The following is an 18,332-nucleotide window of genomic DNA, read 5'->3' as shown; positions in this document are numbered from 1 at the left end:
TTTTTTTTATTTCTTGCAAACCTAAAATTGTTCATAATAAAAGCGTCAACACGAACAGTTCTTAACTAATTATTTAATAAACTGCAAGACCTAAAGATTAAGTGCAAGTCCCTTTTACAATTTTATAAACATGTATACCCTCCAGCTTAAATCAAATCCAAACTGAATTTCCACCATAGAAACACAAACATACATTTAAATATCTTTTCCAACTGCACATTTAACTTGTCAATGAATTTGTAAGGGCTTTACAGTCTTGAGCCCTTCTTAACTGACAAACAGTACAAGAGTAAACATTCTACTTGGGACATCTAATACCATTCATTTAAAAGACAATTTTTAAAGAAAATGAGATTGTATCTCATCTTTATAGCCGTCTTTACTTCTTTATACAGTCACCAGAAAATCCTCAACTATGAAGAATTGACCCGACATGAACACTTCAATTCATAATTTATACATCTTTCGCCATCCTTTCTGACAGAAAAGGGCCCTTTCTACTTGACTGCAAAAGTAAACAAAGCAGGCAAAATGAATACTATACAAGATAATGAAAAGTAACTTTAACTGGTGGTGGTAGTGATTGTAGTGGTGGCAGTGGTACTTTTGGTGGTTGTAGTGTTTATAAATGTAATGATGGAGGTGGTAGTTGTGGTGGTGGTGGCTGTGGTGGTGGGTTTTGTGTGATGGTAGAGTTTGTGGTAGTAGTTGTGATAGAAGAAGTGGTGGTGATGATAGTGGTTGTGGTGGTAGTGATGGTGGTAGTGGAAATGGTTGTGTTCGTGGTTCCCTTGATGCAAAAGGGTGATAAAATAACATTGAACCTCGATACTTATTGTGCAGTATTTTAAAGGAACTTTTCTAAAAAGTGGCGCCCTACAGTGTACTTAAGGGTCATCCACAACTTTACTTTAACCCTTTGCATGCTGGGAAATTTTTCGTCTGCTAAAATGTTATCTGCTGAATTTCTAAAATTAGCATTTTCTTTGATTTTTTTGTTCAAAGAATACTATCAGAATAGCAAACAGTTTAGATCCTGATGAGAAGCCATGTTCTGTGGCGTCTCATCTGGATCCAAACTGTTTGCGAAGGCCTTCAAAATTCGGTTCCAGCACTGAAAGAGTTAAGGCAGAGAAAAACAATCTACAAAACTGAGCCATTTTGAATTGAAAATGTTCTTCTGCCAATATCATGAGAATTTACCTTTTGTTCAAATTAACCCACACATTTCTTTCCTCATAAGCTGACCTCAACCATGATTATTTATCTTGTTTAATATGTTCCCACAAACAGACAAACATTCATGCACATATATATGGTTTCTATATAATTAATACAAAGATGAAAAACTTAAGTGGTCATGCCCCATTTAAGATGTTCCCAGCAAAAATGTTAAGTTGCCACACTTTTTCGTGGACAAGATTTCAAACTTAAAGCTTTCATTTTGCAGAATACAAAGCCATAAACAACAATGTCCACCCTGGTCAGTGTACAATCTGTACATGTACATTACTTCAATGAAAGTATAAATAGGGAAGCCCTGGGCAGTGAAGCTGAACCATCGTGTATTACACATGGGCTACAATACACACAGGAGGCTACAATACACTCAGTGTTTGCCCTCACCCTGTGACCCTGCTAATAAATGACTGAGGCAGCTTACAAACATGTACAAATGTACAAATGAACGGTCACACAATGGATCATGTACAGTACACTCCACGCGTTTTCCCCAATTTCCCTCCATACTCCGCGGGTTTCGACCTGGAGGGAGATTAAGAAAATTCCGCTATACGCGGCGTTTGCATGATTTTGGACGCGGCGGTTAACGATCGGCAAAACTGATAAACCGACGCGGCGGCCCTCGGCGTTGGCAACGCGGGGGAAACTCCGCGTTTTACGAGATAGCGATCAATTTAATTTTGTTTGACTTCCTGATTTTCAAATAAAATTACATTTATTACAAGTACATACATGTACATGTAGTATAATATTTACAATTAAAAAAAACAACCAAGATAGATCGATCCCGACGTGGTTGTAGAAGTAGTTGTGGTTGTATAGAAAACTCGTTGATTTACGACACACAAAACGTCGTCTTTTAACTAATACTTACCAATTAATATAAACACAGTTTGCAACATTGTTTTTATTTTGATAATTTAATCCAAAGTTTTCATGTTAGCAGGTGATTTTCTATAATGAACATGTATACAAATGACCAAGGACCCTAAAAATCTCGCAAATCTGTGTGAATTGACAGTTTGACGTAATCAAAGAAAAGCCGCTTCCTGTCTAAAGGCATAACTTACTCAAGTAAACACGTTCAACGAATGCATAAGGAATGGTTTTAATTGTCGGAACAAAGTCTATTCTCTGCTCGCTAATGCATTGATTTTCTCTTTGTTTGTAGGTTATTCCATTGATTGCTAAAAGGTGGTAACTATTGAGTTGATAATTGCATTTAATATTCACAGTTGTATTCTTGTTGCGTCGACATTCTAAACAATGTTTACCAGTAATTATGGACCAAATCGGCAGAGTGACATTCACACATGTTAATCCCTTTTGTCAAAACACCGAATACAGCAGTCTACACAATAGGTCAGTAGACAAGCTTTGCGTGTTTTCATAACGTCAAACACTTAAAATCCAGTTCCGCCCAGATGTCTTCTGTAATCAGTTTACAGTACAATTAGTGTTAAAATAATTACTCTACTAAAATACCGTAACGATAAAGATTCGGCGTGTTCGATTTGAAATTATTTTAGAGGAAATATCAACTTATTCGCGATATAATTTCGTTAATAAATACCAAAGAAACTTTTAACGGATATCAACAATGTTCTCTGCGCTACAAAGTTTGTATCAAAAAAATCAATACACGCACGCTTTGCAGGAGTATACATTGTACCTTGACCTTGTACATTGCAGCATAATTTTCGCGCGCTTTTGTCGGGAAATATACATGACTGTATATTGGAAGCATTTGTAAACGTCGTGTTAACAATTAAAAATCGTAGTGTGTTTCGGATTACTAATTATTATTCTCATTTGGAAATTTTACGGAACATTTATTCTTGTGTCGTATGTGTTATGATTTAAATATTAATTTGTCAAATGTATTATATTAGACTAATTCATATTGTAGACGTACCTGTGAATTAAAAAACATAATTTTTATACGTATTAATTTTCTATACAATTATCTTTTTATACATGTACTACAGTATTTAAACAATTTATTATAACAATGTTTTTATTTTTTGGCATGCCCAGTAGCACACTGCTAACGCGGCGTTGCGCGGCGATCACTGATAAGAACGGAAGATGTCTGCATTTACCGACTAGCCTAAAGTAATACACGCCGCGGGAATTAGCGAACGCGGCGTAACGCCGAGCGTTTTATCGAGTTCACCTCGCTCTTCCAACGCCGCGTGAACACTCGCTAGCAGAAAAAACCCGCGGAGGGAGCGCGTTTTTTGGGGAAAACGCGTGGAGTGTACTGTACCTGAAAACAAAATAGGTCTGCTTTAAAATGAAATCAATGAGCCAATTATTCTTTTGTTTTAATAAATAACTTGTTCAACGAGAGGGCCAAAGACCCTGTGACTTCCTAAGACAAAACCAAATGAACTGTTCTCAGCAGCTTTTATGATGTTTTCATGAAAAAATTAAGGATAGCTTAAAAGAGAGGCTGGAATCCATACGGAATATTACGCTAGTCAATTGTTCCAAGAGTTTGTATCACTCGAGTGGCTTGTGTGATGACGTATCACACGAGAGGCGGAGCCTCGAGTGTGATGCGAAATAACACAAGCCACGAGAGTGATACAAACTCTTGGAACAATTGACAAGCGTAATATTCCTTTTATTATATACAACAACTAACGAAAACAGTAAACAAATGTATTATTTACTATAACAAAACTGACAAAACAATGACTAAAACGGTACGCCATAGTTTATTTAAGACGGGTATGAATACAGTTAATGTAAATTAACGTGTAAACATTCGAACCGGGAAAACACAGGTTTCCGACACGCTAACCTTAATGCCATCGTTAATCCAATTTTTATAACAATTAAGTTGACAACTTTAATCCGATGTTTATAACAAAAACGCTTAAACGATATGCACTTCCACTTCTATCTTCAATGTCTTTATCGAAACTTAGTTTAAACCACACTATTTTATTGTATTCCTATCGAAATATACATTTATGCACGATAAACACACACTCCAAAATACGTTTTTAACACATAGTTTACTGCTTAAAAACACCACGTCTGACATGTCCTTACAGAGTTTAGATAAAACTATTGTGTTTTGTCACAGGAATAACGTCACACGATGTACAATGTAATATATTTCGTATTATAAAATATTTCTATTTTCGGTGCGTGTAATGTGACGTCATTAAATGGGTCGAAGTAGTCCGGCTAGTATGGTAATACGGAATTGGAAACAGCGAGTAGCGTAATACGGGATTTTTTATTTTAACGATTGATACAACCTGTATTTTGTTAAAAGCATTAAACAGGTATATAATAAATGTTAATACTAACACGTACATAACTCAAATAAATGCAGGGCCGTATACAGTTTGGAATAATAGTCTTTGGAACAAAGATTTGAACACCATATTGGATGTGTTGATATAATTATGCTGTCAAATCCAAACTAGGCAAATTTTTACAGTATGGTACAGTACACTCCACGCATTTTCCCAAATTTCCCTTCATACGCCCCGTGCAGTCACACCGAGGGAGGTTAAGAAAATTTCGCGATGCGTGGCGTTTGCATGATTTGGGACGCCGTGTTGAACGATCGGCAAAATTGATAAGCCGACGCGGCGGCCCTCGGCGTTGGCAACGCAGGGAAACTCTGTGATTTACGAGATAATGATCAATTTAACTTTGTTTGACTTCCTGATTTTCAAATAAAATTACATATATATATATATATATATATATATAATATACCATTAAAAAAACAACCAAGATAGATCGATCCCCACATGGTTGTAGAAGTAGTTGTATAGAAAACTCGCTGATTTATGACAAACAAAACGTCGTCTTTAAACTGATACTTACCAATTACAGTTTGCAACATTGTTTTTATTTTGATTATTTAATCCAAAGTTTTCATGTTGGCAGGTGTTTTTTCTATACTGAACATGTAAACAAATGACCGAGGACCCTTAAAAGTCTCGGAAATCTGTGTGAATTGACAGTTTGACGTTATCAAAGGAAAGCTGCTTCTAATTGTCTGAATGCATAACTTACTCAAGTAAACACGTTCAACGAATGCATAAGGAATGGTTTTAATTGTCGGAACAAAGTCAATTCTCTGCTCACTTAAGCATTTATTTTCTCTTCGTAGGTAGGTTATTCCATTGATTGCTAAAAGAAGGTGGTATCTATTGAGTTGAGAGTTGCATTAAATATTCACAGTTGTGTTCTAGTTGCGTTGACATTCAAAACAATGTTAACCAGAAATTATGGACCAAATCGGCAGAGTGACATTCACACATGTTAATCCCTTTTGTCAAAACAACACATACATTGTAACGCCATACCCTTTATCCCGTTCCGTCCAGATGTTATTTTTAATCAGTATACAGTACAATAACTGTTTCAATAATTACTATACTAAAATACCATAACGATAAAGATATTTGAATTGAAATTAATTTGGAGGAAATAAAAAATTATTCGCGATATAATTGTGTTAAAAAATACCAAAGAAACTTTTAACCAAAATCAACAGAATTCAGTGTTCTCTGCACTACAAAGTTTGTATCAAAAAATCAATACACGCACACTTTCCACGCTTTTCACGCATAAACCTTGAACTTGTACATTGTAGCATATTTTTCGCGCGCTTTTGTCAGGAAATATACATGATGGCTGTATATTGGAAGCATTTGTAAACGCCGTGTTAACAATAAAAATTGGAAGCGTGTTTCGGATTACAAACAATTATTCTCATTTGGAAATTAAACAAAACATTTATTCTGGTGTTATATGTGTTATGAATTAAATATAAATTAGGCAAAAAGCTTTACGTGTCGTATACTCATTCATATTGTCGACGTACCTGTGAATAAAAACATTTATGAATTGTTTATACAATTATCTTTATTTTTATAAGCCACAGTATTTAAACAATTTTTAATGTCAATGTTTTTATTTGTTGGCATGCCCAGCAGCACACTGCTAACGCAGTGTTGCGCAGCGGTCGCTGATAAGAACAGAAATCATCTGCATTTACCGACTAGACCAAAGTTATACACGCTGCGGGTATAGCGAACTCAGCGGAACGCCGCGTTTTACCTCGCTTTCAAACTCCGCGTAAACACTCGCTAGCAGGAATAAAAACGCGGAGTGAGCGCATTTTTGGGGGAAAACGCATGGAGTGTACTGTAGATCCCATAAACCTCTTTTTTTTATTAAAAGACCTATTGATCAGCTACATACAGTACACTCCACGCGTTTTCCCCAAAAAACCGCGTTTTTTTTTTCTGCTAGCGAGTGTTCACGCGGCGTTGGAAGAGCGAGGTGAACTCGATAAAACGCTCGGCGTTACGCCGCGTTCGCTAATTCCCGCTGCGTGTATTACTTTAGGCTAGTCGGTAAATGCAGACACTTTTCGTTCTTATCAGTGTTCGCCGCGCAACGCCGCGTTAGCAGTGTGCTACTGGGCATGCCAAAAAATAAAAACATTGTTATAATAAATACAGGTACGTCTACAATATGAATTAGTCTAATATAATACATTTGACAAATTTATATTTAAATCATAACACATATGACACAAGAATAATGTTCCGTAAAATTTCCAAATGAGAATAATAATTAGTAATCTGAAACACACTACAATTTTTAATTGTTAACACAACGTTTAAAAATGCTTCCAATATACAGTCATCATGTATATATTTCCCGACAAAAGCGCGTGAAAATTATGCTGCAATGTACAAGGTCAAGGTACAATGTATACTCCTGCAAAGCGTGCATGTATTGATTTTTTTGATACACTTTTTGTAGCGCAGAGAACATTAAATTTTGTTGATTTCGGTTAAAAGTTTCTTTGGTAATTATTAACGAAAATATATCGCGAATAAGTTGATATTTCCTCTAAAATAATTTCAAATCGAACACGCCGAATCTTTATCGTTACGGTATTTTAGTAGAGTAATTATTATAACACTAATTGTACTGTAAACTGAATAAAGAAGACATCTGGGCGGAACTGGATTTTAAGTGTTTGACGTTATGAAAACACGCAAAGCTTGTCTACTGACCAAATGTAGACTGCTGTCTGCGGTGTTTTGACAAAAGGGATTAACATGTGTGAATGTCACTCTGCAGATTTGGTCCATAATTACTGGTAAACATTGTTTAGAATGTCGACGCAACAAGAATACAACTGTGAATATTAAATGCAATTATCAAGTCAATAGTTACCACCTTTTAGCAATCAATGGAATAACCTACAAACAAAGAGAAAATCAATGCATTAGCGAGCAGAGAATTGACTTTGTTCCGACAATTAAAACCATTCCTTATGCATTCGTTGAACGTGTTCACTTGAGTAAGTTATGCCTTTAGACAGGAAGCGGCTTTTCTTTGATTACGTCAAACTGTCAATTCACACAGATTTGCGAGATTTTTAGGGTCCTTGGTCATTTGTATACATGTTCAGTATAGAAAATCACCTGCTAACATTTAACTTTGGATTAAGTTATCAAAATAAAAACAATGTTGCAAACTGTGTTTATATTAATTGGTAAGTATTAGTTAAAAGACGACGTTTTGTGTGTCGTAAATCAACGAGTTTTCTATACAACAACAACTACTTCTACAACCACGTCGGGATCGACCTATCTTGGTTGTTTTTTTTAATTGTAAATATTATACTACATGTACATGTATGTACTTGTAATAAATGTAATTTTATTTGAAAATCAGGAAGTCAAACAAAATTAAATTGATCGTTATCTCGTAAAACGCGGAGTTTCCCCCGCGTTGCCAACGCCGAGGGCCGCCTCGTCGGCTTATCAATTTTGCCGATCGTTAACCGCCGCGTCGAAAATCATGCAAACGCCGCGTATAGCGGGATTTTTTTAATCTCCCTCCAGGTCGAAACCCGCAGAGTATGGAGGGAAATTGGGGAAAACGCGTGGAGTGTACTGTAATATTGAAACAAGAGCACCGCATAACGAATGCCAAAGCTCGGCTGTGGGTGCAGTTTTGAATAAATGAAAGCTTGTCAGAATTTTTTTTAAACAATTTAGAGGTCACAGTGACCTTGACCCTTGACCTAGTGACCCAAAAATGGGTGTGGCATGTAGAACTCATCTAGGTGCATCTACATATGAAGTTTCAAAGTTGTATGTGGTAGCACTTTGATTGTAGAGCAAAATGTCAATGTTTTAACATGACGCAGACGACGGAGGACAGGACGAGCTGGCTATGACAATACCTCGGGTTTTATCCAAAAACAGCAGAGCTATTAACAAGTTTTTTTGTTGTGAAATCCCTTAATTAGTCTCAAATTCTTCATGTTGATGTTCTGAGTTTGCATCTCTATATTTAGCTTAAGAACATGGTCTTATTAACCCTTTCCCACTCAGAAGCAAAGTGAAATGGTTATGTGCAAACAGCATAAAACCAGAACAGCCTGCGAGTAACTCGTTGTCTGTTGAGGTTTTTATGCTGTTTGCTGCTCATCTGTATGTTCGGGTTGGAAATGAAGTCTTTAAAACTTGATTCTATTAAGAGAGGTGTCAGGTCTTTAATTAAATTTAACTTTCTAAGGGACTACAAACACGCCAAAATACATATACATTATGATGATATCTAAGTGGTAAATGGTTAAATGAAATACAAATGAAATACAAATGTAAGCTGCATCAGTGTTTTCATTTGACCTGGAAATCCAGTTTTGACATTCAGACATTGAGCTGGACTTAATTTGACGCATTGTCAATAGCATTTAATGCCTCATTTCTCAAAAAGTGTAACAAAGAAACAAATAAACTTCATGACCTACATGTATCAATATTTGCAAATGGTCAAAATTTCATCCAATAGTAAAGCTGCAAGTACCTTACAATTCTATTTTTTTCTATACATGGGTCAGAGCTTTGTTTCTAAACTTTGTTTACGTCTGCAGTGCGTTTAAATAAACCAAGAGATACTATTTTTTATTACACAATATTATGCCCATTTATAGATAGATAAATTGCATAAAAATAGATATGATAGGTTGATGTTCAACTTATTGTATTTGTCACTCAGTAAAAATTGAGTATACAGATTAAAAGAAGTATAATCCAATCCAAAGTTGTCAAAAAACAAAATAGTAACAAAAAGACGGACCTTGGACATTTCAGATACATGTAAAATTTGCTGGGGTCCAGACAGTTTTGGGAATAATACAAATAATAATTTTAACAAAATATTGTTGAATTCATTACACACAGCTATAAATGTTTTGCTGAATTCTTAAATAAGCAAAATGCAATTTGTAATCTAAAAAAAGCTTCAGAATATTAACGTGTATGCCACTTTAATAAATGCTGGCTTTGAATAAACAGCCATTCATGTTAAGTGCAGGCGAAGTGAACTTAAACAAACGCCACTCGCGCAGTGTTCATCCCACTGTGTTCGCTTACCAATATGAACCCCCCGATGGGTGTTCAGATAAAATGTCGCGGGGGCGGTCTGCCATAAGGCGAACACTGTGAATCACCGCGAAACCCATAATATCTACCGCGGTGTTTGCTAAAAATAAAATAATTGAACATACACATTTTGTATTGATCCCTTTCATTTATAAGTGTAAATATTGACGACAAAAGTAAAGTATCAAATGAATTTCGGCAAATGTTTCTATTTAAAGATTTGATGAAATAATAAGCGTCCAATCGGGACAAGGGTATTCCAACAGGCGTAAATCACTTAATGTGGTGTGCGCCCATCGTGAACAGGTCATGTTCTGTCACAAATTGTAGCCACAAATAAAAACATGTATATGCCCATGATATTTTCGTGTCCAGTTTTGTATTGACAAAAAGCGCGCGAAAATAGGCGTGGGTGTATTAATGTACATGTATACACAAAAAACTGCAAAGAGCAGACAACATTGTATAAGCTTCGTAGTGAATTTCCATTTAAGTATCGGGGTATCTTGCAAATGATTTGGAAGTGACATTTCCTCTGAATAAAATAAAAGGCAAAAATGCTGTGTCAATATCATCTTTTAGTTTGTTCAATATTGCAACAGTTATTGTACTGTAACTGATTGCACACAAAATGCCGCGTACAGTTCATGAATATTCTTTTACAACGACCAATGAACAGCGCCATCTATATTGAGATTTCATTCATCATGTATAAGTCATTTTCTAGAAATCGGGAGAAAGTAAAAGCGATTTTTTCGAAAATAAACCAACGTTTTTTTTTAATTTAATTTGTCATAATTATTTATATTTTGCGTTGTGTGTGTTCGTTTGTTTGGTTCTCATTTGTTTTCAGCAAATCTTATGAAAATAAATATAGTAATTCAGAGCTCCAGATAAGGATTTGTGAAATCAGTAACGGTACTGCCTCTGACGGAAAGAAAAGGAGTAACGCTGAAAATCAATTAGTACCTGTACTACCATATCCATCTTGGATATTGAAGGGTGTATAACTGACTTTACAGAAACATTTGCATATATTATAATAACAAGGGCTGTTTGTAAAGCATGCATGCCCCCCATATGGGCTGTCCGTTGTAGTGGCAGCCATTGTGTGAATACGATTTTTGTCACTGTGACCTTGACCTTTGACCTAGTGACCTGAAAATCAATAGGGGTCATCTGTGGGTCACGATCAATGTACCTATGAAGTGTCATGATCCTAGGCAAAAGCGTTCTTGAGTTATCATCCGAAAATCATTTTACTATTTCGGGTCACCGTGACCTTGACCTTTGACCTTGTGACCTCAAAATCAATAGGGGTAATCTGCAAGTCATGATCAATCTACCTATGAAGTTTCATGATCCTAGGCGTATGCGTTCTTGAGTTATCATCCGAAAACTATTTTACTATTTCGGGTCACCGTGACCTTGACCTTTGACCTAGTGACCTCAAAATCAATAGGGGTCATCTGCAAGTCATGATCAATCTACCCATGAAGTTTCATGATCCTAGGCGTATGCGTTCTTGAGCTATCATCCGGAAACCATTTTACTATTTCGGGTCACCGTGACCTTGACCTAGTGACCTCAAAATCAATAGGGGTCATCTGCAAGTCATGATCAATCTACCCATGAAGTTTCATGATCCTAGGCGTATGCGTTCTTGAGTTATCATTCAAAAACAATTTTACTATTTCTGGTCACCGTGACCTTGACCTTTGACCTAGTGACCTCAAAATCAATAGGGGTCATCTGCGAGTTATGATCAATGTACCTTTGAAGTTTCATGATCCTAGGCCCAATCGTTCTTGAGTTATCGTCTGACAACCACCTGGTGGACGGACAGACCGACCGACAGACAGACCGACATGAGCAAAGCAATATACCCCCTCTTCTTCGAAGGGGGGCATAAATATATTTAGCTTTTTAAACAGTAACTTTATTAGGTTTTTCGTTTCGGAATTATGATGCAAATACAACTACACATTAAAACTTATGACAGAAGCCAAATAGTGAGCTAAGTAAATGAACACTAATGCCACTGTCTCATCTCAAAAGAATCATTGCTTCAGCAATTAACTATCAAAGTTGGCATAGACTTAATGCAAACACTTCAACTGGATTTACAGATTGAATGTCAGGATGGTTAGACAAATAACAAATGTTTTTTTTAACCGCTTTCGTTTAAGCCGGCCTTCACTTGCGCGCAGACATATTGTTTTTGACGAGTTTACGAGTAACCGGAAATCACGTGATAGAATAGACAATAATACCGGAACCCAATCTACAACTTTTCGGTAATTTTAAGTAACAAAAAGCGCTCTTAGGTTAGAGACCAATACATCACGTCGCACTGACACGGACGTATCAGTACCGCCAGATATTTTTCGTAAATGCGTAAAAAGTATATTAAAGTTGTAAGTGTACGTCCAGTTTATAAACATGCGTAAACCTTCATGAAAAAGCCGTATTTACGGCTGTACCGCCCTTATCTGTAGCTCTGGCAATTGTAAATGTTTGAAGAAAGTCCCGTTTCCGAGATCCTATACGAGCATAACTTTGATATGTTTACTGACATGTACAATCATTGTTTTGACAGACGGCACTTGCTTATCTAAAGTTTGTGCTTCGTAATGCATAGGATATTGGATTTAGGGTGCTTGATTTGAAAATAAAACAAAGACGCAGTCGGCAGTTTTCTATTGGCCTTTTGTACTAACCAACATAATAATTAATAGTGCACGTGCTTATTTATCATTTAGGGATAAGAAACACGGGTTCTAGTCACTTTGGAAGAAAGTCATCGCGGTGATCATGGGTGTTCCGATCATGGGGTTTCCGATAGCGTGCAATCCGGCGATTTCAGGTGTTCGCCGAACACCGCAGTCAGTAGCATGTCCGCCCCCTCGAAATGTCAGCCTTCGGGAAAAGTGAACACCGTGGACAGGCGTTTTTGTTTAAGTAGACGGTGCCTGTACTGTACAGTGTGTTTCTTTGTTTCAATAAAAAGCCTGCAAAAAATATGCTGACCAGTACAACGTCTAGTGTTGATGTATTTATTGTTGTATAAAATTGGGAGCAGCATGTCAGGAGGTTAACCCGAGTTCAGTGGCGAACACGATTGGACGTTATTTGTCAAATCTTTAAATAGTCAATTATGCTTACATACTTTGATACTTAATTTAAAATGGCGATCGTTGTGTTAATGCAAGTCTTGCGCACTTTTAACCTCAATATTTTCCAGATTTGCTTTTAAAAAGGGAACACACTGGATAATTTGGTAATAAATAAGGACGGGAATAAAATAAGAACGCATTAAGTGAGTCTTGTTGATACGAATTGTATTAGGGAAAAGAAAGCGTCCAGATTATGCGTATCTATGCCTGAAAGAGTTAAAACTAAAACTAGAGCTTTGTCACAGACGAATACCCCCACATTTACAAACAAGAGGGCCATGATGGCCCTGAATCGCTCACCTGACTAACCAAATACAATCCCAACCCAGATTTCATCAAGATAAACAATCCGACCAAATTTCATAAAGATTGGATGAAAACTGTGACCTCTATTGTCTACAAAAGGTTTTTCTAATATTTGACCTATTGACCTTACGTTTTTGACCCCAGGTGACCCAATACAATCCCAACCCAGATTTCACCAAGATAAGCATTCTGATCAAATTTTATAAAGATTGGATGAAAACTGTGACCTCTATTGCCTACACAAGGTTTTTCTATTATTTGACCTAGTGACCTAGCCTAGTTTTTGACCCCAGATGACCCAAATACAATCCCAACCCAGATTTCTTCAAGACAAAGTTAACATTCTGACCAAATTTCATGAATATTGGGTGAAAACTGTGACCTCTATTGTCTACACAAGGTTTTTCTATTATTTGACCTAGTGACCTAGTTTTTGACCCAAGATGACCCAAATACAATCCCTACCCAGATTTCATCAAGATAAACATTCTGACCAAATTTCATAAAGATTGAATGAAGACTGCGACCTCTATTGTCTATACAAGGTTTTTCTATTATTTGACCTAGTGACCTAGTTTTTGACCTAGTGGCCTAGTTTTTGAACCCAGATGACCCAAATACAACCCCAACCCAGTTTTTATCAAGATAAACATTCTGACCAAATTTCATAAAGATTGGATGAAAACTGTGACCTCTACTGTCTACACAAACAAATTGTTGACGGACACACGCACGCACACACGGACGCCAGACATCACACGGTCACATAAGCTCACCATGTCAATTCGTGACAGGTGAGCTAAAAATGCATCATATGCTTTTTGAGTATGAGTTTCGGGAATAAATGTGAACATTATTAATTTAAAATAAAAATAGCCACCAAAGCAGGGCTCGCGCTCGGGGGCGACGTTAGCGACAAAGTCGCTTTCTTACGCCAAACGTCGCCTAAAATTTAAGAAATTGTAGATAAAAAGCGACTTCCAGTCTCCCTCTTATCGGAATTTGTTTACATCCCGGTTTTCTCGATGTCAAGGTCTGACATGATTTTCCAATACACACTGTGGCAGCCTGGAGCGTGCCGCAATTGAGCGACAGGTAATTTGAGGCAAACCCCGCCCAGATTCTCCCAACCTCCGAACTTATCTAATCGGCGATCAATATTGGTCAAGTCAGCATTCAAGTCACATGGTAGCTGGCCAATCAACATTGAGTTCGCTCACACATAATATTGGGTCATTCATGCGCAGACACTGTATACTTGGAAATACACAGTTTATATTGTTGTCTGCCAACACTATAGCGGCCGATGGCAAACGTCGTATTTAAAGATAAATAAAAAGGAGCCTAACAATAAAAAATTATTTCTAAGTTGATCACTTTACATTTCTACCGACTATCAATCTGAATTAACAAAAGGATGATAATTAAATAATTAGATCTATGTCGATGATGTTACGCCTTCTGCCGATTATCGTTTGAAATTAAAAGGTGATAATTAAGTTGTTTTTTACCCACAAACTATGCTATTGTAAAGCAATATGTCGATTAAATTGTATATTAATTACGTATTTGCTAGGTAACCGGTTTTCTTTTTTTTGCTGTTAAACGATATGCATAATTTGTTTCATGTGCGTAACGCGTACAATTTTTGGACTGTTGTTTTCGGATACATTAGTTTTCGTCAATTATAATTTAATTTTGAAGTTATTTAAAGAAGAAATAGAATGAAGAGTACAGAAGGGGTGATGCGGACGGTGTGGTTTATTATATTTCGAATTGTATTGACATGAAATTGCAATTGGAAAGACTATAAAAAATAAAAAATAATTATTAAGAAAGCATATGTTAAATGTCATATTTCAAACATAAATATTTATCTGGTCTGACAGTTTTATTAAGCTTATGTTATCTACTGCTTCATAAACATATTATCTTTGAAATACTTTAGTCTGTATAATATGATATTATATCAAAATGGATTGAATATTGAGCTAGTAAAATTTTTGTTATTTATCTGTCATGTCTATTATTACTTGGATAGTTAGAACTGCTGGAAAAATTAAGATACACAAAAGAAATATAATTATGTGTACTACAGTGGTATACTTCAATGATGTGATACACATATATGTGTGTTGTAAAGCCCTACATGCAAACCCTTGTGTCCGAGTCTCTCCACTTCTCCCTAGAGTCTCCTCACTTCTCCCTAAATCAGTGTCCAGGGAGAAGTCACTGGGTTATGGAGGTTTTGGTAAATGACAAGTTCGGTAAATTGATTTATATAGTAAATGCCGTGGAGGTTTCAGTAAATTGGTATAAATAGGGATTATCGCACCTTTTTCGATAAGCGTGTACATTAATTGAGTTGTTTGGCACTAATTAAATTATCTGTTTAAATGTACGGAGTTGATTTTATCAATTTAGAGATGATTGCCAAGTGTTAATATTAATTATCCTGGCTTGCAACCTATTAATTAATATTCTAATCAAGGGAGGTAAATTATAAATTAAAAGTTTATCTTGAGGTCCTGATTGTTTTGTTTTTAATACATGTTTTTAAACAATTAGTTGAAAAAACCTTAATTAAAGCGTATCAGAAAAAATAAAAAAATAATGTGGCTCTTACAAGAGGTGGCCTCCACGTAGCAAGAGCTGGGCAACATATTCATTATGTTGGCAAACTACCTCATGTTTATATAATGAGAAATTTTCAGTGGTTTAAAATACTAATATCAAATATATTTGTTTCTTATATAAATAAATTTCTCGCTTTTTTTTCCTACAATCAGGTAAGCACATAAGGTATTATTTTTAAAATAATCTAAATATGTATGTTTAGATCGTGAACATGCTTTAACACTGGTGGCCGAGTTTTTACATACACGACCAGTAACTTTCAAACTGTGAAATAAACAAACGTTTTCCTTCTTTAATCATGTTTACAAAAAAATACTGGTGGTGACATCAAAGGATGTTTATTTGTTGTAAAAATAAAATTATTATGATATTAGGTAATTATAAAATACATAAATGTATCTCATTTTATTAGAAAGAAAATTAAATTAAATCGGCATGCGGAAACTCTGAATAATACTAATGTGTCGTATTAATATTGTACTGTGTCATAAATGTATCTTATTAATATGTGACTACGCCCTCATTTTTTTTAAATGACATGAAATATTAAAATATGTTGTATGTATATATTGTATCCATGTTTTACTTGTTGCTTATTTATAATATACTGCAGTATGGTAAATAAAACAGATTACAAAGTCAGTTTTTATTTTTTTATTCAACGGATTTGTTCAGGCAAAAAATGATATCAGTTATTTTGGCCGTAAAACCCATTGTTCCAGTACAGTAGCCAGGTGCCTGTGTATTAAGCTGATAAGATAGTGATCATCACAGCAGCTTGCTATTACACAGTGTATTCATTCTGCTGGCGTTGTGTTAGATGTCATTTTTATCAGTTTTCAAATATGTGTATCTCTTCGCTTAACTCAACGTTCAATGGCACGCGCACTTAACAAAATTATAAAACATAACGCGTAACATTATATTACTTTTTATTAATTACGTACACGTATTAGATTTTATATATTGTTTTTTTCTTGTGTTTTTCTCAACCAGAAAGAAATTAAAAAAACATGTAATATAAAATTCAACATTTGGCTCTTACAAGAGGTGGCCTCCACGTGGCAAGAGCTGGGCAACATATGTCTACAATATTTTACAAGAACCTTTTTTAAATAGCATTAAACTTAATTGAAGATCTTACATTGATTCCGCCATAAATCATTATTTATTATTCCTATTATGTTATTTAAATAAAAGCACCAATTATTAAAAAAAACAGTATTGCGTTATTTAAATCGTAAATTAACCTACAATTTCCTAACAGAATTCGTTTTTCAAATTAGCTCATTCATTCCCCGTAGGCAAAGCATGAATTACTCAACTCAAAATTAATCAACAGTTTGCGAATAAATGCCCCTGATGTTATTGTAAGCCAATAATAGGTGTCATTAATACCTCTTTGAAGGTATACCACCTCTATAAAAACCAATTTACCGAACCCTCCACGGCATTTACTATATAAATCAATTTACCAAACTTGTCATTTACCGAAACCTCCAGCACCCGGAGTCACTTCTCCCTAAAATTTGAGCCCAGCGTGAGCCCTGCCAAAGACCGATTTAGCGTTAAAATTCGGGGCTACGTTTGATTATATTTACTGTATCCTGGGAACATTTTAGTATATGCAAGTGTACCAGGGCCGGGGAACATGTAAGTAGAACCCGAGCAGACAATGACCATTTGAGCAGCAGTCTGACGGCCATTATCACTAGTTACATTTCTATGTTTTCTAACTTTAAGCACATTTATGGGCTATTTGAAAATAATGGCAAAATGATTGTTTCGTAAAATAAAAAAAATAGGCATTGAATATGTACTTCAAAGAAAGCCTAAACAAATGACAAGCCCAAAACATCAAATGAATGAGTCATTCTTGTACACAAATTAATACCACATTTTAAATAAGTAAAGACACATATGCAAGTGAATTTCTGCTCAACAAATTCCCCTTATAAGTGCTTACCATTTGAATCTTGTGTTGCAAAGTTCTGACTGACTTGACGGTTATCCTTTGTTTTTCTTTGCCTTGTTGTTTTCCCTTCTTTAGTTTGCTGAGCCCCCATTTTAGTAGGGGCCTACAAGTTTTATCTATCTGGAACCACACTATTTACCATCTCAGAATGCTTTTTGACAATGCATGTACGCACATATTAAAACAGATTGGTCAAATGTCGTATAATTAATCATATTTTTTTAAAAATATTTATGGGAGGAAGTAACAATTCGCCGAGGCAGGCGCCATCTTGGTTTTATTCATCACACGAAAGCGAGGCTCACCGAATGAAGTTGTGTGCGATTGTCGATATTTCAATCAGCAGAGCTACCCATCGTCAGAACAAAGATAAAGGGGATATAGCTTTACAGCACCGCAAGTCCCATATGTCATTGAGATATCCTCTTCATATTTCTTTAAATATGACTATTGAACTTTATCACATAATCCCAATAAATGGATAAAGCCTTAGCGTTATTGTGCGTTATTGTTTCGTATAATATGAGTGAAGTCATCAAGTGG

At 35.7% G+C, this 18,332-nt stretch overlaps 1 protein-coding gene across 2 annotated transcripts in view; it reads right to left on the bottom strand.

The window, feature by feature from the left end:
- Window positions 1–18,068, bottom strand: part of LOC127838721 (tyrosine-protein kinase Abl-like) — an 84,287-nt gene extending 66,219 nt beyond the window's left edge. For both annotated transcript variants that reach the window (XM_052366688.1, XM_052366689.1), the window contains exon 1: window positions 17,781–18,068. In XM_052366688.1, coding sequence (XP_052222648.1) covers window positions 17,781–17,880 — 100 coding nt within the window. In that variant the 5' untranslated portion in view covers window positions 17,881–18,068. The remainder of the gene's footprint in view (window positions 1–17,780) is intronic.
- Between the last annotated feature and the right edge of the window lie 264 nt (window positions 18,069–18,332).

Source organism: Dreissena polymorpha, chromosome 7 (genome assembly GCF_020536995.1).
Source record: "Dreissena polymorpha isolate Duluth1 chromosome 7, UMN_Dpol_1.0, whole genome shotgun sequence".
Taxonomy (NCBI): domain Eukaryota; kingdom Metazoa; phylum Mollusca; class Bivalvia; order Myida; family Dreissenidae; genus Dreissena; species Dreissena polymorpha.
This window is presented reverse-complemented; position numbering and strand designations above follow the sequence as displayed.